Here is a 24,605-nt window from a genome sequence, read left to right as displayed (position 1 = left end):
ATATACAAGGAATGTAAGAATACACACATATACAGGAAATATGAACACATACATGAAGATATAGATATATGTATGTATTCTTATATCCCTTGTCATCTACACAAATATAAACTTATTTAGACCTGTCCAAAATAGAATATATACAGGCTTTCCAAAGTGTCACAGTACAGTTTTCATCTCTTCAAACTTACAATCACGCTAAGACTTTGGGGACACTATATAGCTCTCTAACTCTAGCTCTAGCTCATTCTATACATATCTTGTCATATTACATGTGTGTATATTTGAGTATATAAAGACATAGTCATTTGTTGTTTACTTGTTTTGGTCACGTCTCACTCTTCATGATCCCATTTGGGGTTTTCTTGGCAAAGATATTGCAGTGGTTTGCCATTTTCCTCTCCAGCTCACTTTACAGATGAAGAAACTGAGGCAGACAGGATTAAGTGACTTGTTCAAGGTTGCACAGCTAGTCAGAGTCAGGTCAGATTTGAATTCAGAGAGATGAGTCTTCCTGATTCCAGGCCCAGTACTCCATTCATTGAACCATCTAGCTGATCTCTCTCTCTCTCTCTCTCTCTCTCTCTCGCTCTCGCTCTCGCTCTCGCTCTCGCTCTCGCTCTCTCTTTCTCTCTCCATCTTATATTTCTTTTATTGATTTACTCACACATCCAGAAAGAATTTAACAGTTTGAGATTTCCCAAAGTGGAGTACTATGTTCTGAGAAGCCAATGCACTCCTGATTTCCTCTAGCCCCTCTCTGGCCGATGAAGCTATTTATATAATTCCTGTTACTTCTGGCAGCCAGTAACCTCCCTCCCATTACCCAAGTCTTTGATTAAAGGAACTCACCTGTCAGTCTCATCTATGGGTTCCCCCTCCATCTCAAACCTGCAGGAGCAGCCATAATCTTCAAAGTCCTTGGGGCAGAGGCCAGCTGCACATTTCAACTTGTTCACAAAATGGATCAGGGCTGGAAAGTTGGTGAAAATGGCCTGAAGCCAGGTGAAATGGGACCCCAAGCAGTCTGCAGAGAGGGGAGGGGAAGGGAAAAATAAGTTCTTTGCGAATAAGGACATGGAAATCAAGGGCTTCATCTAAATGCCACAAGGAGTTCTTGTCCAAGCCACTCACTACCTTGACACCATCATGGTATTCTTGATCAACAAGCATTTATAGATTACTTTTATATATTCCCAGCACTTTGTTAAATACAGTGAGAGACACGGAAGAATTTTGTATGTGGCACAGGGCAAAGAGCCGTAGGGTAGGAATGAGAAAACTTAAATTGTAATCTCAGTTCTACCATTTAGTACTTTTATCACCTCAGAAAAGGTCACTTACTAATCCTCAATTTCCTCATCAATACTAGAGATTATATAATCTATAAAATGGAATAGCCTATCACTAGTCTGAGAAGCTTATTGTTCAGAACACAGGAGATAATGTAGGTAAAATTCTATGCAATTATAAAGTGCTATTTAAATGTTAAAAATGCTAGGTGGCACAGTGGATAGAGTGCCAGACCTTCCTGAATTCAAATTTGGCCTCAGACTCTTTTTAGCTATGTGATCCTGAGCAAGTCACTTAACCCTGTTTACCTCACTTTACTCATCTGTAAAATGAGCTGGAGAAGAAAATGGAAAACCACTCCAGTATCTTTGCCAAGAAAACCCCAAATGGGGTCATGACCAAACAACGTGACAGAACAACAGTATTACTATTCTGGAGGGGCAATAAGGGAAGTGGCCTATAATTAGGGGTCCTGAATTTGGAACAATGGAGCTGTGCATCCTTGGATAAATTACTTTCCATCTCTAGTCATCGGCAAGAGGGCCCTTTACAAAAGGAAAATGCATTTTTCTTACGCTCTGATAAATCTATTCTAGAAGAAGTACTTCTTATATAATGCTAATATAGCATCATAAACTTACATATGTGTCCTATCTTCTCTGTTGGATTCTAGGTCCCTAGAGTAGTGATTCTACTCATCTAGATTGCCTCCTGTCTCCCCCAGTACCTAGGATGATACTTAGAACCTGATGAAGAAAAGATGCTGAATTTGGAGTCAGAGAAGACTTGGGCATTCCCAAGCACTTATACCTGTACACCTTGATACAATCACTTAACATCTCTAGGATTTAGGTTCCTCATTTCCTCGGTGTGGGGGGTAGATTAGATGTCCTATAAGGTCTCTTCTAGCTATAAATCAGGGATTCTATGATCCTACCTATATGGGCCATCCTTTGTGAGTAGATTTTGAATGAATGGAACTCCAAGCATCCCAAACAATGATAATATCTCTCTCAATATTATCCTTACAAACTAGGGATTCAACTTACCAAAAAATAACGTTACACTTTCCACATCCTTAAAAGCCCCATTGAAGAATGTGATGTTATCTAAGAAGAAATATACAAAGTTTAAAAAAAATGTGTTATCCTGAAAGGGATAATAAGTTTGTATAAAGACATCATTACATGGCAAGATCTCCATTTTGCTAGAACCTAGAGAACGCTTAGGATGGGGTATTATAATTGTTTTCTGTTCCCACAGGAAGGTAGGACAATCCATCTGGGGGGAGTTTTTGGGGGAGAGCTGTTGTCAATAACCATGCAACTAAATAATTGCCTGGGAGATAGAAAAAGGAAGTTTACTTAGGGCTAGAAAAAATGTCACTTAAGGCGCCAGTCATGCAATATTGTTGATTTTCCTCTGTTTTCAAAGAGAACCAGTGATTCTTGCTTGAATTTGATTTGAGTGAGGCAGAGTTACACAAAGCCTTTCTCTGTCTTCCAGAGTCCCTGAAGCCTGGTGACAGGACAAAAATCAAGATGATTGGTGATGGCTTGGGATGCGGTGGATGATTTTGGCATCTTTGATGTCTGACCAAGTTTCAAGCCCTCCACAGAGCCTGCTTCAATTGCCTTCAAAAACATTGGAACAGGGGCAGCTAGGTGGCACAGTGGATAGAGTACCAACCCTGGATTCAGGAGGACCTGACTTCAAGTTCGGCCTCAGACACGTAACACTTACTAACTGTGTGACCCTGGGCAAGTCACTTAACCCCCATTGACTCACAAAAAACCAAAACAAACCAAACAAACAAAAAAAAAACCCATTGTAACAAATCTGGGTTCTTGTCTATGAGGGTGAGGGGAAATGTGGGGTAGATAAGATTTTTAAACATAAGTCTCTGCTCCAGGAAGGGACATCATGGGAAAATGGTCAGGTACAAGCACTGTCTACCCCTTCTGGCATTACCATAAAAGTACAAAGAGAAAGGAGGGAATAATTGGAATGGCTATTGACACTAACCAGCCCTTCAAGAAAAGGATATGAAGGAAGTCATAGATTGAGGATGCTTGATATGAATGAATTGAGATGTTAAACCCCTTCAGCTTCCCCCTAGGGTGGATAGCTAGCTGCCCGAAGGTATGTTCTTATATAGTTCTTCATAACATGGAATACCAACAGACAGAAGTAAAAACATACATATGACCAAGACTACATTTGACAAGGGAGGGAGCAATCTCTGTATAACAAATAGCTATTGCAAAGGGAAAGTCTCTAGAACATGGAAAATATAGAATTTCAAGTCACAGGGGAGCTAGGGATTACTGACCTGTAGGCTGAAGGCTTTGTACCAGAAATATAGTGCTTGGCACTTTTACAGAGACAAAAATACCCAGACCCCATATTTGGGGCCTTCTCAGGCATTTCAGGAGGTTTCCTCTTTCCTGAGAAAGGTGAACCAGCTACCATTATGGGCATTATCTCCATGGTGAGTGAGGAGACAAAGGGGTTGAGATGTTCATCAGAGCCAGAGTCGCACCAATACTATCATGTATCCTTGCCATGTAAGATGTATCCTTGAAAGCTAGATAAACCTTTCATCCTCTTTTCTTGTGGCAAGTCAGACAAATATACCACCCTGATAACTTTGGCTTAAGATGGCTTCTTCAGCCTCCTACAACAATCATCTTAGCAGACAGGATATTCCCCATACAAGCAAGGAAAAAGAAAGGTCATGAGATAACCCCAGCCCCACCAACACATACCTTTGGGGTAGTCAGACACTAGACTGTGCAATTTTGTGACACCAGAGCTGTGGGCAGTTTTGTTTTGTTTGTTTGTTTTTAGAAATTCCACCAATGGGATAAATTAGGAGACTATTCCCATCAAACAGAAGTGGTGAATATGGGGGAAAAGCATGGCAGACTACATACCAAGAGGCAGGATTTTCAAGAGAAAGAATAACTTCTGAATCTTTTTGAAATGCAGAGATTAACTCCTTCACCATCAAGGAAAACAAACTTCTTTACCTGTCTCATGGGAAGTTGCATTTTCCTCCTCTGTCAAAATCTCTCCCCCCAGTTAGACTTAATAAGAAAAATTCAAGAGATTCTCACTTATATTTCTTGGAAGTCCCTGAGTAATTTCTGATGGAAGGTCAGGTGTGTCCCCTTCTTGTCCACCTATTTATGACAAAGAGATAGGAAGAACGGTTTTAAATAATGAAAATCTCCCTACTTTGTAAGGATGGTGAAGGAAGGTAAGGGGTAAGAGAACAAATAGAGTGGAAACCCGTTTTTTGTATATCGTAGATAGGGAGGCTATACTAACATCAGGATGTAAAGCAGGGACCATCTATACCATCTTGTCCCACTGATCTGCCTAGGCCCTATTTGTCTATTCTTTGTGATTTAGTAAATATTATAAATGAAAAAACACACATGTATGAATATATATATATATATATGTCTGCATGTGTTTGAAGTGTATGTATGTATGCACATATGGTCAATGTAAATTATACACACACACACACACATATATATACATTTATCCACTGCACACATGAATATCTATACACATCTCTATATATTATCTATGTCTGTCTGTCTAACAGTGTGGGTGTGTGGATGAGGATGTGGGTAGGTATGTAAATATATGGTCAGATAGATGCTAGAGTGAATAGAGCACTGGGCTTGGAATCAGGAAGACTCTTCTTCCTGAGTTCAAATTTGGCCTCAGATACTTACTAGCCTTATGACCCTGGGCAAGTCACTTCACCCTCTTTGTCTCAGTTTTCTCATCTGAAAAATAAGCTAGAGAAGGAAATAGCAAGCCACCCCAGTATCTTTGCCAAGAAAACCCCAAATGGAGTTAGAAAGAGTCAGATAAGACTGAAATAAGTCAACAAAAAAAGTATATACATACATAATTTATGTATGGGTATATGTGTGTATGTGTGTATATATGTGTATGTATATATATATATAGTCCCACAAGTGTTATATATGTCATAGATAAAATATATCTATATATTTATATGTCTATTAATAGATACAGATAGGTAGGTAGGTAGGTAGATAGATAGATAGATAGATAGATAGATAGATAGATAGATAGATAGATAGATAGATAGATAGGCAGACAAACAGACAGATTTTTCAATGTTCCAGTTCAGGTGGCATTTTATAGGACAGGAATTCTTAACTTCTTTTGTTTCCTGATTGTCTCATGAAACCCATGAATCCCTTCTCATAATAATGTTTTTAAATGTATGATTGATTACAAAGGAAACCAATTACATTTTTTTTAGGAAGCCAATTACATTGAAATATAGTTATCAAAATATTTTTTTTAAAAAGTTCATGAACCTTAGATCAAAACCCTCTGCCTCATAGCCAAATATTAAAGAAAAGAAAAAAAAACAATTCAGCAACACTAGCTGACATGTTGAAAAAGCATATCAATATCTTTAGTGTTCATAATTCAGAAACCCAGAGCCGGGGGGGACTTCAGAGGACATCTAGTCCAATACCTGGTTAAGGTTAAGAATCTCTGGAGTAGTGGAAAGAGTCTTGCATTTGTAGTCAGACATTGAGTTCAAATGCCAGTTATGCCCTCTACTGTTTGGTGACCTCAGGGCAGTCACCTCTCCTTTCCAGACTTAGTTTCTTCAAGTGTACATTGGACCAAATTTTTCTAAGGTCCTTCTAGCTTTAAATCCTATTATAAGGCTCACAGGTAACTTGCTCTCTTCCCCTTGGGCTTCAGTTTTGTCATAAGTAAGATGAAGGGGCTGTACTCAGTGACCCCTAAGATAGAGTTTAACCTCTTCATTTTATGGATGAGGAAACAGACAGAGAGAAGTTAAATGCCTTGCCCAAGATTACACTCTTGGTAAATATCTGAGTCAGGATGTTTAAACTCAGGCCTTCTTGATGGGATGGCCGGTACCGCACCACCTAGCTTCCTCAATCCCATGATCGTGTATTTAAATAGGAACTTTGCCTAACTATCAGCAAAGAGTTTCCTCCTGTAAGGTCTGCTTTACTGAATAGAAGACTAATCTGGATTTAGCAGGGCATTTTCCTAAAAGTCTCTGCATATAAATAATTTATAATGGACCTTGAAAATGGCTCATTTTCAAGTTCCAAGGCAATACGTTGGGAAAATAGTTATGGAACAACTAAAAAGCAAGAGTTTGGATGCTTCCTCTTTCCCTCCTCTTTTCACTAATGCCACTGTCTGGCTGAGCATCATTAGATAATTGGCCAGGCATTGAGCCATTCAAAGGTCAAAACAACTGAGCTGGACGGCAGTATTTCAATAAGGTTTCTATATCAAATACACTGGCCTGATAATTGACCTATTAACCTACTGGAGAAGGGAAAGGGCAGTGTTGAGAGGGTGCTACATATCCTTCTCCATGTTCTTCTTTCTGAGAGGCAAAGTTGACATAAAATTTATGGCCAGAATAGAATGTCTGACTCCACTGGCCCTTTCTCAAATTTTTATCCCTCTTTATTCTGGCCTATGGTATTTTTGATCACCCTTTCTCCTTGAAACTTTCTCCAGAAACAGAAACAAAATAAAACTTATTTCTATTGTTTAGAAGTAATTTCTTCTAGGATAAAGTGATCTTAAGTATGAGTAAAGCTCCCAAGTACCAAAGATTTGAGATACTCAATTTCCCTAAACTAGACTCTTCAGCTAAAATTTCAAGATGACTAATCAACTTTGCCATGTTGATGCTAAAAAGGTTTTAGGAATAGGAATTATGGGCTAGTTATATGTGGGTATGGATTTATTTTTACACCAGTTGGAGGCAGGTGCTCTTTTATACTCTACATTTTAGATATGATATTATAAACATGAAACATGTTGATTGAGTTATTTTATACCTCATTCAAAGAGGTATTCCCACCAAATAAAAGTACCAGGGCTTAGGGAATATTGCCAATTGAGGTTGTTGGTGGTTGGTTGGTTGCTTGTTGTCCTTCATTTTCCAAGAGGACCAAAATGACACCAGTATGTTGGGGTGACTACAGTATGTCCAAATGTAACTGATAAGACCAATATGAGCTCAGGAGGCTCTACCAAGTGAGTTACTATGCTGTAAATATTTGTGTTATAGATAATTATTTTTATAATTGTGTGTAGGATGGATTGGAGAGGATGAAGTCAGGGAAAACACTCAGCAATCTACTATAGTAGTACAATGATGATGAGGGCCTGCACAAAGGTGGTCACAAGTGGTTACAGAGAAGAAAACAAGTAGAAGAGATTTTGTGAGCACAAATGTGGTAGGACTTGGAGAGTGAGGGTGAGGAAGAAAATTACTTAGACCCTGGAGACATTCAGTTTAAGATGTCTCTGATCAAGACAGAGTTGGGGGATGGATAGAATTGTGAGAAAATACTTAATAATAATGAGTTTCTTGGGGGGACCCAGATCATTTTCAGTCCCTCTATTCCTTCACCCAAGAAAGTTCAATTCTTGCGGAAGTTCTAACCTTGTTTTGGGGCCAGCCTAAGGGTACAATAGAGATGGAGATAGACTCTTTTGTCCAACTAAATTGATCTGATGGGATTAAATCACACCTGGACTTCTCCTGCCTTGGTCTTCAGTGATGGTCTTTTGCATACTTTACCATTATGTTATAGGTAGAGCTCATTTTAATTTGGACCACCCTCAAAGCATGTCAACCAAAGGAATTGAATGATGCTAACCAATTAGCTTTGATCAGTGTATAGTGACATTATCAAAAGAGGTCAAAAGCCTTGACAACTTGAAGGTTGTCCTCTTGGATGGAGTTCTTAGCTTCTTGGATCTGTTCTCTTGACTTAAATGCTGTTGCTTGGTGCGTACTCTCCCTCTTAGAACAATGTAGGTATGGTAGGGGTTCTGAACTCTCCTTGAAGCCATGTGTACTCTGTGAGAGACAACATGGTGCTGGGGCTTTCTTCCTGTGTGTGTTAAATGCTACACAGTCAATACTTTACTAATATTTGATATTAATAATAAATGTTTACTGCCAAAATGGGTGTAATAGTCATTAAAATATAAGTAGCCATAATTTTAGAAAGTACTGTAGCAACAAATTATTAAAAAAACACACAATGGGGGGAAGTTTTCTGTGGAGAGATGCTATTTAAACCCACAAGGACTGATAAGTTAACCAAGTGTGGAGAGAAGAGGACCTAGGACAAAGTTTTGGGATACACCCAAGCCTAAGAGGGTGTCATATCCAATGAAGAAGTGGTCAGATTGGTAGGAGGAAAACCAGGAGAGAACAGTGGCATGAAAATCCAGAGAGGAGAGGGTATCCAGGAGGAGAGGGTGGTCAACAGTGGTGTATGTGGAGACTTGGTAAGCAAGAGAGATACATGAAAGGGTTGTCAATAGTGTAAGTAACATGAACTGTGCATTAGGAAAATGAATCTCACTGCTTTGTGAAGAATGGTTGAGGGGTGTGATACCCCAGGAATGCAAAAGCTGGATAGGAGGCTATTGCAATGATCGGTGAGAACAAAACTCTTTACAGTTAGGGAAATTCCATTTGTATGCCAAAAGTGTCATGGAGTGCTCATTCATCATGTTTTGAAAAAAATATAAACCTTCCCAATGAAAAGCAGGTCTTTATTGTGATTCTGAAAGAAAGAACCTTGTAAGGTGCTAGTCAGAGGCACAAAGGCCCTGTAATAGCTCTGGCATCTTTCAAATGCAGCATAATTGCCCACAATCTGTTTAATTAGCACAACAGCTACTGGTGTAAGAATGGCTGCTCTCCACTGGAGAAGTAATTGCAAAATATTATCACCTACTTGATAATTACTACATTTTATTTTCTTTATGCGACTGATAATTAAATTCTATTCCAGAATTCTAGTTGATATGATTACCAATAGGTGTTTTTTTTTCCTTCATTCTCAATTTTTTTTAGTAATCAACTCCCTTACACTCTCACCATAGGTTGTAAATGCTTCCATATCATCAAGAGTTGGAAGATAGCATAAAAGTGTAGTGGACTTTGGAGTCAGAGAATTCAGATTTAGATTCATTCTCTGATCTAGACCCCTTATATGAGCTTAGGAAAGTCCCTTAGCTGCCATGGGCCTCCATCTTCTCATCTGTAAAATGAGGGATTTAGGTCACTTCTGAAGTCTCTGCCAGCTCTAAAATCTAAGAGTCTAAAATCTGATTCTATGACTGAGCTAATTCACTTAGAAGACTCAGAGGTAGAGAAAGATAGGGAACAAAAAAGAGAAAAGTCATAAAGGCAAAAAAAATGAGATTGAAAAGAGTGTTGGATTGATAGGTTGGCACAACATGCTACGGTGTGGGTTGGACACTGGAATTGAAATTCAAATGTAGGTGATTCCATTCAATCAACCAATCACCCCCACACTCCACCCCCTTAAAATAACTGCCCTTGTCAGATAAGAACACTTCCCTGAGTCAATCGTAGGTATGAACTATGTATGCACCTACCTAGATATCTCTACTAATTATCAACCAATCAATCTAAAGTATCAGATTAGGTGTGAGACACCTAGTGGTGAAAATCACTGGTTGTCAAACTGAGCTGGCTTCTATCTCTTTCAGCCTCAATGTTGCACCAAATATGCCACATCTCTTGCCTTTCCCCAAGACTTTCATCTGTTCATCATTTTTTTTCCTTTGTGGCTGGGAAAGTTCACTGTCTTCTGTTTCTTGTTGGATCAGAGAGAGATTTGGACAGAGTCCCTGCTATGTGGTATCCTTACAGAAATGGCCTGAGTGATAAGCTATTCAGTTTTCTTGCTGATTAAATGATTTGCCTTAAATCTCAAAGAACTCTTCTAACTCTGAAACTTCTCTGATTCTAGTTCACAGCAGGAAAAATCAGCGTAGTCTGAAGTAATTGGAGGTGGCGTTATACTTGTATGAATTATCTCTGCCCAATCTCAGTAGAATATAAGTTACTTGAGGAAAATCACTGCTTGTTTTTGCATACTCAATGCCAAGAACAATGCCTTGAACATTTCTGGGAGGTCTGGACTCATGATTTCACCTGCATAGGGATCTTCCAGCATGGAGATACCCTCTACTGATATAGATGACAACTCATCTGCAGCTTGCAGACTTAGAGAGCTGCCTATGTTACTGAAAGCTTATATAAATTGACTGTATATCTAGTATATTTCAGAGATGGAAATCGAACCAAGTTATTCCTGACTCTTAGCCTAATTCCCATATTTCAATGAATTTGGCTTTATGCTAATAAGTATTTGTTTAATCAAATTGAATTCCAGAGATGGTAGGACTCAAAGGATCTAAATCCATTTTGAACTAAAATAAGAACAGAGGAAGAGAGAGGGCTTTCCATGCAGAGAAAATAACCTAAGTAAAGCAGAGAGGTGAGTGAATGTTATGTGGAAGCATAGTGCGTATGCCATTGAACAGTGTAGCGGTTTGGATCTAATGTTTTTATTGATCAAAGATGGCTCATCTGGAAAGAAGTTGTAAAAAAAGAGTTCAGTTTTGGTAACAATGTGGTGAGAGAGAGAGAGAAGAAAAATAAGAGAGTTTAGAGATATTGATAAATGGATAGTTAAGAAAGATAATTTGTAGAGTTAAAGATTAATTTTAAAAGTCTATAAGTTGATGGAATTTTAAATGACATCTTTCATTTGCATGTCTTGTCATATTTTCCCAAAGCCCTTTTATAGCAATAGAATTATAAGGGACCTCAGAGGCCATTTTTGTTTCTTTGTTTGTTTTTAAAGTGAGGCAATTGGGGTTAAGTGACTTGCCCAGGGTCACACAGCTAGTAAGTGTTAAGTCTCTGAGGCCGGATTTGATCTCAGGTACTCCTGACTCCAGGGCCGGTACTCTATCCACTGCGCCATCTAGCTGCCCCCTCAGAGGCCATTTAATAAATCTCTGTCCCCACACTCCCACCCCCTTCACTATAGAGATGAGGAAACTGGAGCCTAGGAAAATTAAATGACTTGCTCAAAGTCAATCACACAATCGGTGTCAAAGGCAGGATTTGAACCTCCTAGCTCTAGAGGGAATACCCCTTCCATTGTGCCATACTACCTTCTTTCAGATCCCTTCCTCATCAAGTTAGGTGGTGGCCAGGATAAGTATTATTGTCTCTGTGTTACAGAGAAGGAAACTGAGGCCCCAAAGTCTGTGACTATCCTGACAGGTCATTTTTCAAAACAAGAAAATCTTGAGTTCGGAATATGATGTGTTTCTGTTGTTTGAGGACCAGCCCAACTATGTTTGGGGAAGTTTATCCCAAAGAAGTTGATTGGCCACCAGAATAATTTTTTTCTTTTTCTTTTTGTTTTTTTCACATCAAACTGTCACACAAAACCATCTGCTAAGGTATCAAGCTTAGAGGAAGAGCCCATACCAATAATTTCAGCTCTTATTACAATGCATAAGTAGAGGGAGATCCTAATATAATTTCCCTATTGACCTGAGGGTGTGGGCCTTCAGGAGGGTAGGCCACAAATACCTAAGACAGTCATGCCCATAATGGACTTCTAACATGTATGAAAATACTTTCTGCATTCACACTTACAGAAAAGTACCACCTCTTTCTCTCCAGTCCCTTCCTTCCTCTTAGGAGAGCTAAGACCTCATCCAAAAGGATTCTTCAAAGCTCGTTAGATAGCTTACTCTAGGTTGGATTGGAAAAAGGATATTCACTTACCAGCAATTGGCAACATCAACATACTCATAAAGATAAATGCAAGCATCATTTTCATCCAAAGAATAAGAAATGAATTAGCGACCTGTTGAATGAACATGAGGAAGAATACTTGCTCATCTCAATTCAATTCAATTCAACAGATACTACTAAGTATGCAAACCAAATACATACAGGAAACCTTTGTCAGTGGAAGGCAGTATAGGTCAGTGAAAAGAGCACTTGACTGCATTTCAGAAGCCTGTGTTCCAGTCCTGGATCTCTGCTATTCAGGTACCACGTGACCTTCAGAAAGGCGTTTCTCTTCTCCCAAAGCTCCTGCCGTAGGAGCTAGAATGCAGGACTTGGATTCAGAATCAGATACTGAGCCTCAACTTCCTTATCCATAACATGGGGACAGCAACACTTGCAGCTCCCATGGTTCTTGGAAGGAAAGTACTTAGCAAACTTTAATTTGCTATTAAAATGTTAGGATTTTTAAGAGAAAATTTCTTCATCTCTCAAATAAGGATTGGACTAGATAATCTCTAAGTTTCATTCCAGGTTTAACATTATGGTATAAAATTTCTTCCAGATGTAATATATTCTTTTGCTCAAGGTCTCTTTTAGTTCCTAGCATTTTTTGGGGGGTTTTTTTGTTTGTTTTTATAATCACTGTTGCAGGGAACTGAAAATATTTCATTCTGACACAATATATTGATAGTACCTTGATAGCCATAAAATGTGGATAAATCTTCAGAGACAAAATTTTCATGTATTCAGCAGAGATTCAGACCTGATAATGACATGTCCCCTGGATCTTTTGAGGTTGACAAGCAAAGAACTTCCTAAGACATCAAACCTGTCTTATCAAGTGAGTTCAACGGATAGAAAGCACGGGATTCCTGATACCGTGAGAATGTTCTCCTCTGCTAGGGAGTATAAGTAGTTTCAAGGGAATCTGAAGACACCAGTGCTGTGGGAAATATTCTACCAAGGAGAAAATAGGACACCTACCAGAGTTGGACCTACTTAATTCCAAGATTATTGGTAATACCAGAATTGGAATATTTAATTCCTCAGTTACATAAATTCTACCAAGTGAAACTTTTAAATTAAAAAATGTTAGAGTTGTAAGAGACTTTAGAATTGTAAAATGTGTAAGAATCCTTAATGAATCTCTTATTCAGTTCCCCCTCTCTTGGATAGTACAGCATTAAGGTCCAAAAAGGTTAACTGGTTTGGCCAGTCACACAGCTAATAAGGATAAGAGCCAAGACTTAGCCCAGGCCTACTGTTTCTCAGACCATTGTGTGTTTTGTTATACCTCTTGTTGTTGCTATTCAATCACGTCCAACTCAATCCATGGGATTTTCTTGGCAAAGATACTGGAGTGGTTTGCCATTTCCTTTCCCAGCTCATTTTACAGATGAAGAAACTGAGTCAAATGGTGTTAAGTGACTTGCTCAAGGTCACACAGCTAGTAAGTGTCTGAGGTCAGATTTGAACTCAAGAAGATGAGTCTTCCTGACTTTAGGCCCAACATTCTATCCATTGCACCATATAGATGCTTCCTCTACCTCTATCCATCTTATTAAGACAAAGTTAATGAGACCAGTGAGTCTTCCGTCTATCTCCTCCTACTTTTAAATGTATAATAACAAGGATTTTAGGTTTATAATGAATAAAATGGTGACTCAAAGTCACCAGATATATTCTAATTGACAAATCTAATGGTCTTTTCTCAGTCCTCATCCTTCTTGGCCTCTCTATAATTTTGACACTGTCAATCACTAATTAACTCACTCCTCCCTTGGTTTTCCTGACACTGCTCTCTCCTGATTCTCCTTCTATCCATCCTATCTTGTCAGTTTCATTAATGGATTTTCATCAAAATCACTAACCCCAGGTGTTCCCTAACACTTTGTCCTGGACTTTCTGATCTTCTCCCTTTGTATTATCTCAATTAGTGATGCAGACAATTCCTTGGTCTATATATTCAGCCAAGTTTTTCTCCTGAGCTCGAACTCCACATTCCCATCTCTTGTATAACTAGAACTGGATGGCTCAGAGGTATCTTAAACTCTAAAACATTATCTCCACCCCACCCCACCCCAATCCTTCATTTTGGACTTCAAGGGCATGATGATTCTTCTAATCCCATAGGCTTGAAACTGTGGCATCATTCTTGACTCCTGGCTTTCACTCACCTCACACATACATTGTCAAATCCTGTCATTTTACCTTCACAGTATCTGTTATAGAAGTTCCCTTCTCTCCACTTACTTCACCCCTGTACACACCCTCATTGCTTAGACTATTGCCTAATCCTCCTAACTGATCTCCTTGCCTCTGGTCTTTCCCTGCCCTAATTCATCCTCCATTCAGTTGGCAAAGTAATTTCTCTAAAGTGTAGCTGTTCTGGTCATGCCAACCCCTTACTTAAACTCTAGGATCTCCCTGTCACCTCAAGGATCAAATAAAAATCCTTCATCTGCCACTTAAAAGCCTTCAACCCAGTCTTTTCCTATTTTTTCAGTCTTCTTAAATTTTACTTCTCTTTGCAGTTTAAAACCCAACCACACTGAGATATCTCCTGCTCCTTAGACAAGACAATTTTGAATCCCATGCCTTTTCACTGGCTATTTTCCATGTCTCCCATGCTCTCTCTTTCTCTCCTCACCTCTAACTCCTGGATTTAAGATGGCTCTAATCCCACCTTCTTAGGCCTGTCCCCTACCTTTCCATGCCTTTTGAGATTACTTTCCATCTCCTCTGTATGTATCCTGTATAGTTACACATATTTGCATGTTGTCTCCCCACATTGAAACGTGAGCTCCATGAAAGAAGACATCAGGCTGTTGCTTTTATTTGTATTTCTAGCACTTAGCACAGTGCCTGGCATATTCTTAATGATTGTTGACTAACTAGATACAAAAGCAATTCATCTCTTCCTGATATTGCACCCCCTGACATTGCCTCCCCCCAAAAAATTCTTTCCTTTTCTCAGTGTTTAATTGGTTCTGGCAGTCCCTGGGTTTCCACACGTCCTGTATCACTATTCTGCTTATCATTCATTTCTCTCTGATTAACCCACGCTGCTCTTCTCCCCTGCTTTCACTTACTATTTTAAGTGGCAGGCTATGCTAATGACTTAGCCCAGGAGGAAGTGAGGAGGATGAAGATATCTTTGATTCCAGTATAATTCTTTAAAAGGCCTTGAGGCTCATACCACTGAACCAGCCCATGAAGATGCCACAGCTTCCCACCATCACCAAGGCAAAGGGATGTAGTTTTCTTCACTTCTCACTGCTATACCGACCCTCTTCTTTTCCTGTCAATGTTATCTTCGAGGGATGGAGATACATGATGAGGAGGAGTCAAAGGAAAGGCAAACAAGAAGAACAGATCCAAGGAGATCCAGCTCTTCTGATCATAATGAAGAGGTTCCTTAACAGGGCCTTCAAATACTTAGATAGAGGAACTGATATGTCAAAGTACCAATGCAATCATTTTGAATGCCCCTGTTTGTAAAATAAGCCTTCCTCCACAGGCACCACGGCATAGTAGAAAGAGCACTGGCCTGGGAGGCCAGAGACCTCAGTTTAATTCCTAACTCAGATGCTTACTGAGTGACCTTGGGCAAGGCACTTGATCTCTTAAAGTCTTTGTTTCCCCATCTATGAAATGGGAATGATAATTTTTACTCTACTTGTCTCACAGGATGGTGAATGCTACGTAAATGGAAGTAACTCTCATTTCCTGGCTTCTTCACCATTACTTACAGAGCTAGGGTGGTATGACAGAAAGAATGCTGGACTTGGGGTCCAGTGATAGCTGAGTTCAGATCTTGGCCTCATCAACCCCTGGCTGTGTCACCTTGAACAAGTGATTTAACTTTTCTGATCTTGTTTCATCATCTGCAAGAAAGGGATCAGCAAACTCATACTACCCACCTAAGAGGTTTGTTGGGAGGGCAGTGCTTTCATAACTTTAAAGACTATAGAAATTGGAGTTGTTTCCACCTACCTAAAGGGCTTGCTGTGATGATGTCTGAGTTATTGTCTTTGTCTCCTGCCCATATGCACAGAGACACAAATGGAGACAGAGACATATTGCAAGAACCTTTCGTTCAGCGGGGCATAGAGGGTAGAATTGAAAAGGGGATTCATTAGCTTCTGTTGGCTCTGGGCCCTATAGAATAAGATGCTTACAATTCTTTGGAACCTCAGGTACATTATTAAAGTTTAGTTATAGCACGGAGCCTGCCACACAGTAATAAGAGCTTAGCAAGTGTTTTACCCATCTCCATATTGAGATGTCCCCATTCCCCCTCCACCCCTACTCACCCATCATATCTACACCCAACAGTAGCACATGGATAAAGAACACTTACCCAAGCGGTCTTCTTCCAGTTCAGTTGGATGAATGATAATGGCTATGAACAAAGAGAGGACTAAGTGATTTATACTCCCTACCTCCAGTTGAAGTGATTACCCTCGAGCCAACAGCCCCTTCTCATTTGTGAGTGAAACTGTTCATGAAATGTCAAAACATAATTGGAGGGAGGGGACAGGATAATCCAGACTTAAACACTCAGGGCTCTATATTAAGATGCTCACCTGCATAGGACATTGGCCAGCAGGACCCCTGTTCAGTTACCCTGCCACTAATTAGAAAACAATCGATTGTCTGTTCTCTACCTTCCTTCAAGGCTTTGAACCCCAGAGATATGACTCGGGTTTAGCAAAGGAACTGCTCAGTGATTAAAGCCGGATGAAAGCCACACAACATGTCCCCATTCTTCCTTCAGCTGCCTCATCCACAGCTGGCTGCATCTGATACCAGTTGTTATTGAGTAGGGATGGCCTGTGCATACCAGGCTCTGTTGACAGCAGCAAAGGACTGGAGAGCAGTGTGACTCAATGTTCAGACACCGTTTTCTTTTATCAAAGATCCCTTAAAGATCCCTTTAAAGAAAACCAGGATTTACCAAACTAGTGAGACTTTTCTCCTTTATAAATACAGTGTTTCTTTAAACAGGCAGCTTTCCTAGTGCACTCAAGTGTTTGTTCACAAAGATATTAATTTTGAATTCTTCAGAAACTAAAAATAAGGACAAAATATCTCTGAAGTAATGTTAGTAAGACAAGAGGATTTGATTTAAGAAAATTCATTTAATGTACAAAAAATAAAAATAGCTAGCATTGATATTGAGCTTAAAGGTTTGCAAAGCACTGTACACATTTTCTCATTTGATGCTCATAAGAGCCCTGTGAAGTAGATGCAATTATTGTCTCTATTTTACATATGAGGAAACAGGTTAAGTGACTTGCCCAAGGTCACCCAACTAGTAAATGCCTGAGGCAGGATTTGAACTCAGATCTTCCTGACCCCAGGCCCAGCACTATTATGCACTGTGCCACCTACCTGCCATACCTTCATTTCCAAAAGAACAGCTCTTCATTTTCATAATATCCTCAGATGTTACTTATTCCCTTTTCTCCCTTTTCTTCCCTTTCTTCCCACCTCTGACCTAGCCTTGTCACATCAAAATTTACCAGTCCTATGTCCCATTCACTTGGGGTGTTGCTCTCAGCCTTCCCAGGGGACAACTAGAAACTAAGGAACTAAACTCCAAGTGTTAATGTATTAACCCCTTCCCAAAACATGCTTGCAGATAAACAGGATATGCCTGGAGACAAAGTCCACTTGACTTAGGGAATAAATTATAGGGAGGCAGTTTTCAGTTCCATGCAAGGAAAACACTTTCTAATAACTGGGGGTGGGGGGGAGGGGCTGTCCAAAAGGGAATGGGTTTCCTTAGGTATTGATGTATTTCTACAGCACTGATATTTAAGCATTCTAGATAACCATTAATTGGGAGTATTGTTGAAGAGTCTCTTTGATTATGACTTATATGAGTTAGTCCAGAGGAACGTTGGGTTTTCCTTCCAATATTGATTCTATGACTCTCAAAAAATAAAAGGTTAAAGTCCTGTAGCTGGCTGGCAGGAGCATGGATTTTGAGTTAAGTCTTTCAGTATCTCTCAAGTCATAGAATATTGATGTCACTTATTCTGCCTATGTGTAAGTCAGTTCTTAAAGGTCTTAAAGCTTTAGAAGAGGCTTATATTCTCACTATGATTAGATGTCAGTTCTAGATAAAACATTACTTCAGAAAATACATAAAAATCAGTTCTTGGGCTGTTAGTATAATAGCCAGTCCTGCAAAATACCACTGTTTGTGTCAATTTGAAAGCAAAACTTGCACGAATAGGTATCTTTGGTTGCAAAGAGCTTCTCTGGAATCTGCATTTGGAGCAAGAGGACACTCTTGGAAGACGTAGTCTTTACAATGATTCTCTAGGAAGAGGGGGTTTTTACAAGGATGCTTGGTATTCTTGGGGGAGAAGGGTAAAGCAGAGGAAAATAATGTTACGGTGTTTCACATCCCAACAGAGGTCTCTTGGATGTTGAAAGATTTTGTGGCTTTTAAGGGCTCCCCCCCCCCACCTCACTGAGGTCAGGCAAATAACACAGAGGCAGCTGGACTGACTCAGTTGCAGGAGATTCCTTCTCTCCTGCTGATCCTGGCTTGAGACTTGATGGAACCACCCTCCTTCTGTCCTGGATGATCATATCCATCTCCTATGGGAGGGGTGGTGACCAATCCCTCAGTGTGCCTGAGGTGATCAACAAAGGTGACCCAGACAACAAGTTTTGCCACTTTTAGTGCTCAGCAGAGCTGAGGTCTGTGACTAGGCTAGACTCAAACTTCAGTACCTAGAGATTGAAAGGTTTGGTATTTTAGCTTAGGACACAGGCATTTGAAAGGGTTTGTTGTTAATGAATTTTCCTGAATTTATCCTCTTGTATTAGTTGGTTGTTACCTAGCCCTTTTAATTTGTCTGTTTATCCAACTCATAGATATAAGACTCCCAGATTAGCTATATCACTATCTATCCACATCCATATTTATATCATATCTGATCTGTATCTATATGTCTGTATCTGTGTCTATATTCATATCCATACCTATATCTAATCTGTATTTGTATCTCTATCCATATCTCTATCTACCTATATCCATATCCCTATCTCTATCTATATATAACCATAAATGCATACAATATATACATACATAAATATGCTACATGTACGTGAATATGCATGTATATATTTACTCTGCATGGATTTAAATTCTTAACCCCACAGAGTGGATAAGATTTTAATTCAAGGACAAGATGATGGGTCCTGAGGGAATGGGAAAAGTTTCACTAGTTCATATGTTTTTCTTCAATTAGATATTTTATAATAATGCCCTCTTACCCTCACACTGTAAAGGCCCCCAGCCTTTTTTTATTTTTGCGGGGCAATGGGGGTTAAGTGACTTGCCCAGGGTCACACAGCTAGTATGTGTCAAGTGTCTGAGGCCGGATTTGAACTCAGGTACTCCTGAATCCAGGGCCAGTGCTTTATCCACTGCACCACCTAGCTGCCCCCCAGCCTTTTTTTTTTTAAAGCAGTGAAATGCATATGTTATGTCCTACTTTCTTTTCTCTCTTTCACAATAAATTTTTAGTTGCTCAACTCAGCTCAGAGTGGAGTGGCTAATAATAGCCTTCTGACAATCAGAGATAATCAGCTGAGAAAGTGGCTAACTATGGTCCCTTCCCCTTCTGACCACTAAGGGAAGAGGCTGCTTTCCTTTGAAAAATCTGAGTTCACTTCTCAGTAAGAACCAAGAAGGGAAGTTTATGAAAAATACATATTTTTATCATCCTAATTTTTATAAAAATTTGTGCTCCTGGGTGTGCATCTTTATGAAGAACTTTCCTCATTGAATTCATTCTTACTTTTTCATTCATTCATTCATCCATCCATCCATTTATCTATCTATTTATTTGTTCATTCATTCATATATCCATTCATTGCTCAAAGAGTGAAACTGATCATGAGTGAAATGCCTCTCCCTCCACTCGTAGCGAAAGGGAAAAAATAACCTTCAGAAAACCACAATCTCTGTGATTTTTTTATTTAGTTTACTTTGTTAAAAAGATCTTTCCTTCTTTTCTGTTAAACTACTTTTTTTTCTGTTAAATGAGGGCAATCAGGTGGCAGGTCTAGAGAGTCAAGACCATCTAAGTTCAGGCCTCATGTAGTCAACTGGTGCGTGATCCCTGGGCAAGGCACTGTCAAATAAGAATAATGACACCTACTTCCCAGGGTTGTTGTGAGGATCAAAGGAGATGATATTAATTAAGTAATTAAGATGATATTAATTAAGTAATTAGAACAGTGTTGAGCACATGCTGGTGCTTAATCCAAAGTTTGAGGAAATACAATTGATAATTTCTCTTGTTTAGAGGTATATTTTACTAGTAGTAATTAAAAGTAGATGAATCGGACCAATGAATTTCATGTGTGTTTACATATAAACATTTAAATGTTGTATTATTTGTATTATTTTAGTCAGAAAACCTTGTATTAGAATAAGGTATATGTGTATAAATATATACAGATATCGGTTACTCATTATTTGAGTCCTCAAAGTTCTGAGGTTGCATTTTGTTTGAATATGGAATTGTTTCAGAATTGCTGATTCATATAGGGAACACCCTATGTATAAATAAGAGAACCTCTACCAATCAGCAGGTCAACAACTTTCTGGCAATTTATGGTCGTAGGACGTTGTTCAAGGGATTGAAAGGTGAAGTAACTGGCCAGTGCATTTTACTGGAAGAATTTGAACTCAGATTTTCCTGCCTCAGAAACCAGTCTGCTATACTGCCTCCCCAGAAAGTTACTGAGGGACGTTGTAAAATGAATATATTCATGAACTCACCACTTACACAATTAATGACTACTATTCTTACTTAACACTAACATTTCCAAGACCATCCTGTCCAGTTTTTGTCTGATCAATTTCTTCCTGATTGTCAGTAGGCATTTCAGAAGAGAATGATATGAATGTAATGAACCCCTCAAATATTTTTGTAATGATGATCCTGTCTTTGATCATACAGCAGAATTCAAAGTCAAGTAAAGACTGTAGTATTGTGCTATCATAGAAGCACTGATTTAAAAGGAATCTTAGATATCATTCAGCCAAGTCTCCCTGCCCCCCCTTTAAGGGATGAGGAAACTAAAGGTTTCCAAAAGGTAATTAGACCGGCCCAAGGTTGTACTGGGAGTTATGTGGCAGAGCTGAAGTTCAAATCTGGGTCTTTTAATTCCCAAATCTTCTCTAATTAACATTTCTCTTTAGTTTATAGCTAATTAGGTATTTTTATCAGTGCATGTAATTTCATTTAAAAAATTATACTCCCCACAAATCAACATTTGATCTTTGTTCATTGTAAGAATTAGTGCAGAGTTGCAATTATCGCCAGTATTGTGTTCAATATAAACTTAATTTCATAATTTTTAGTTTCATTTTATAGGATCATAGATGTAGAGTTGGAAGCAACGTTAAAAGATCCTTTAGTCTAAACTCATTATGAGATGAGGAAACTGAGGGGGAGGGAGGTTAATTAATGCCCAAGGTTGCCTAAATAGCAAGTCTCAGAGGTCAGATTTGAACTGAGAGGGTTACCCACTGAAATGGCCATAGCTCCCCTTGAGGAACTTCCCATAGTGGTGCTGTTGACAGTCCCGCTCTCATGATCAGTTATTGTCTGGAAGGAACCACAGAATTCAGAATTGAAAAAGAATAACTGCTGTCAACCTTTGCTTGAAGATCTTGAATAAGACCTTCCACTACTCACTATGTCAGCTGTTCCACTGTCGGGTAGCTCTAATTGCCAAAGCATTTTTCTTTAGATCAAATTTAAATTTGGGCTTAACCTACATATTGCTCCTAGGTCTGTGCTTGAGGGTCAAGGGCAGATCCCTTTTCATATGTTAGGCCTTTCAAGCACTTAAAGATAGTTATCATGTTACTCCTTGGTCTTATCTTGTCAGGATAAACAACTACACTTTGTTTAACCAGTCTTTAAGTGGCATAGGCTCCAAGCTTTCTTTTATCCTGATTGACCTTATTTGAATATTGTTCTGCCTATCAATGTCCTTCTGAAAATGTGGGGCTCCGAAACGAACACTAGAGTATACTTGGACACTGACCAGGGGACTATCATTTCCTTATTCCAAAAGCTATACCTCTCTTGATATTACAAGTTCACTAAGACTCTAAGATTTTTTTCTAAACTTCTAATTATGCCTCCTCTGCATTCTACCTCAGAAGTTTATTTTTTGAAATCAAGTGTAAGACATAATATTTATCCCTATTGAAATTAATCTTAAATTTAGCACAATATTCAAAGCTTATCAAGATCTTTTACATTTTTTTTCCCCTTTTAAAATCAGGACAGTATGAGGCAGCTAGGTAAGCATGGGCCCTAGATTCAGGAGGACCTGAGTTCAAATTTGTCCTCAGGCACTTGACACTTACTAGTTGTGGGGCTTAACAAGTCACTTAACCCTCATTGTCCCACAAAAAATAAAGGGAAATGAAAAAATAAGGATAGTATTTGCCCTTCTCTAGGCCTTCAGTACTTCTCTTATGTCAAACAGTCTTAAAAATATCACCAAAAATAATCCAGAAATCTCATATGACAATTCTACTAGTACTTAGGGATGTAATTTTCTTGGGCTTGTGATCTGAATTCATCAAGGACATCTAATTGCTCTCTTTGATCTCCTCACTTAAGTATCAATTTGCTAATTAGCTGTTTTCATTTTGGCTTTTCTTCTTCAAAGGTTATCCTCTTACAGAGTTTCAGGGTAATAATTGGGCAGCTCTGTCTTTTCTCTGTTTTCGGTTAATATTGCCCCACCTATCCTGGGTAGCCAGCAACCATACCTAGTTTCATCTCCATCTGAGACTTTATCTTCTAAACCATCACCTAGCCCTGACAGTCTTTCGACCACTGACAGGGGGTGGAGGCGTCTCGTCCCTTTGGAGACCTCTTGGTCTACTCTCCATCCCTGCTTTGATTCTGTTCACAAGGAAATCTAGCTATGCCTAGTAAGCAATAGGTAGTTATGAGGTATTAATTGTCTTTGTTGGGAACTGCCTGGGATCCAGGGCAATCTTGTAGATTGTCAGGTTGCACAGTCTTCCAACCCCTTGGTATTTGATGGCTTCCTATCAGTCTCTTATCATGTGTGGTCCTGTCACACCAAGAATTTTTTTTCAACAAACATTTATTTAATTTTTTCCAGTTACATGTAAGAGCAGTTTTCAACATTCATTTCCATAAGATTTAGAGTTCCAAATTTTTCTCCCTACCTACCTTTTCTCACCCTTCCACAAGGCATCAACCAATCTGATATAGGTTATATATGGACAATCCACAAGTGCTCTTTTTATTCGTTCTTTCTATAGGGGTGGATAGTATGCTTCATTAGTCGCTTGGGATTGTCTTGGATCATTGTCTTGTCATTCACAATTGCTCATCGAACAATACTCCTGACACTATGCACAATGTCCTCCCAGTTCTGCTCACTTCACTATACATCAGTTCATATGAGTCTTTCCAGGTTTTTCTGGGATCGTCCTGTTTGTCATTTCCTATAGCACAATACCATTCCACTACAATCATATACCACAGCTTCTTCAGTCATTCCTCAATTGATGGACATTCCCTTGATTCCCAATTTTTAGCCACCACAAAGAATTGCTTTAAATATTTTTGGTACAATTTTCCCCCTTTTCTCTTTTTTAAGATTATTATTTTAATTTTTAATTTATTATTATATTTTCCTCCATCCTATTCTCTTCCCCATGATATTTGCTCTATTATCTATCTTCTTTCACCCTATCCCTCTTCAAAAGGGATTTGCTTCTGTCTGTCCCCTCCCCCAATCTGCCCTCCCTTCTTTTGTCCCTCTCTCTTTATCCCCTTCCCCTTCTATTTTCCTGGGGGGTTAGATAGATTACTCCACCCAATTGAGTGTGTGTGTTAATCTCTCCTTGAGCCCACTCTGATGAGATTAAGGTCTTTGGGCCTATTCTGATGAGTTTAAAATTCATTTACTGCCCTGGTCCTCCCCCATCTCTTCCCCCACTCCATAAACCCTTTCCTGTTTCTTTCACGTGGGATTTCACCCCATGCTACCTCTGCCCTTCCCCCTCCCTCAGTACATTCCCCTCACCCCTCAATTTAACCCTAAAGATGTCATCATGGGGCAGCTAGGTGACACAGTGGACAAAGCATCCACCCTGGACCCAGGGAGATCCCAGCCAAAACCCAGCCTCAGACACAAGACAGTCACCCACTGCATGACCCCAGGTATGTCACCCAACTCCATTTTTTTATGGTTCTCTCGGGTCTTGTATTTGAAAGTCAAATTTTCCATTCAGTTCAGGTCCCATTTTTTCCCCTGAAAGATTATGATGTTTTGCCGGATACATGATTTTTGGTTATAATCCCAATTCCTTTGTCCTCTGGAATATCATATTCCATGCCCTTCTGTCCTTTAATGTAGAAGCTGCTAGATCTTGTGCTATTCTGACTGGGGCTCCACAGTACTTGAATGCTTTCTTTTTGGCAGCTTGCAATATTTTCTCCTTGACCTGAGAGCTCTGAAATTTGGCTATAATATTCCTGGGAGTTTTCCT

At 39.3% G+C, this 24,605-nt stretch overlaps 1 protein-coding gene across 1 annotated transcript in view; it reads right to left on the bottom strand.

The window, feature by feature from the left end:
* The window catches only part of OC90 (otoconin 90), a 55,141-nt gene extending 43,082 nt beyond the window's left edge, over positions 1-12,059 (bottom strand). Inside the window, exons 1-4 of the mRNA XM_043991651.1 lie at positions 12,005-12,059; positions 4,413-4,478; positions 2,343-2,402; positions 853-1,027 (exon numbers count right to left, since the gene is read on the bottom strand). Of these exons, the coding sequence (XP_043847586.1) occupies positions 853-1,027; positions 2,343-2,402; positions 4,413-4,478; positions 12,005-12,059 (356 nt within the window). The remainder of the gene's footprint in view (positions 1-852; positions 1,028-2,342; positions 2,403-4,412; positions 4,479-12,004) is intronic.
* Between the last annotated feature and the right edge of the window lie 12,546 nt (positions 12,060-24,605).

Source organism: Dromiciops gliroides, chromosome 1 (genome assembly GCF_019393635.1).
Source record: "Dromiciops gliroides isolate mDroGli1 chromosome 1, mDroGli1.pri, whole genome shotgun sequence".
Taxonomy (NCBI): Eukaryota; Metazoa; Chordata; class Mammalia; order Microbiotheria; family Microbiotheriidae; genus Dromiciops; species Dromiciops gliroides.
The sequence above is the reverse complement of the archived record's forward strand: the minus strand, read 5'-3'. Positions and strand labels throughout refer to the sequence as shown.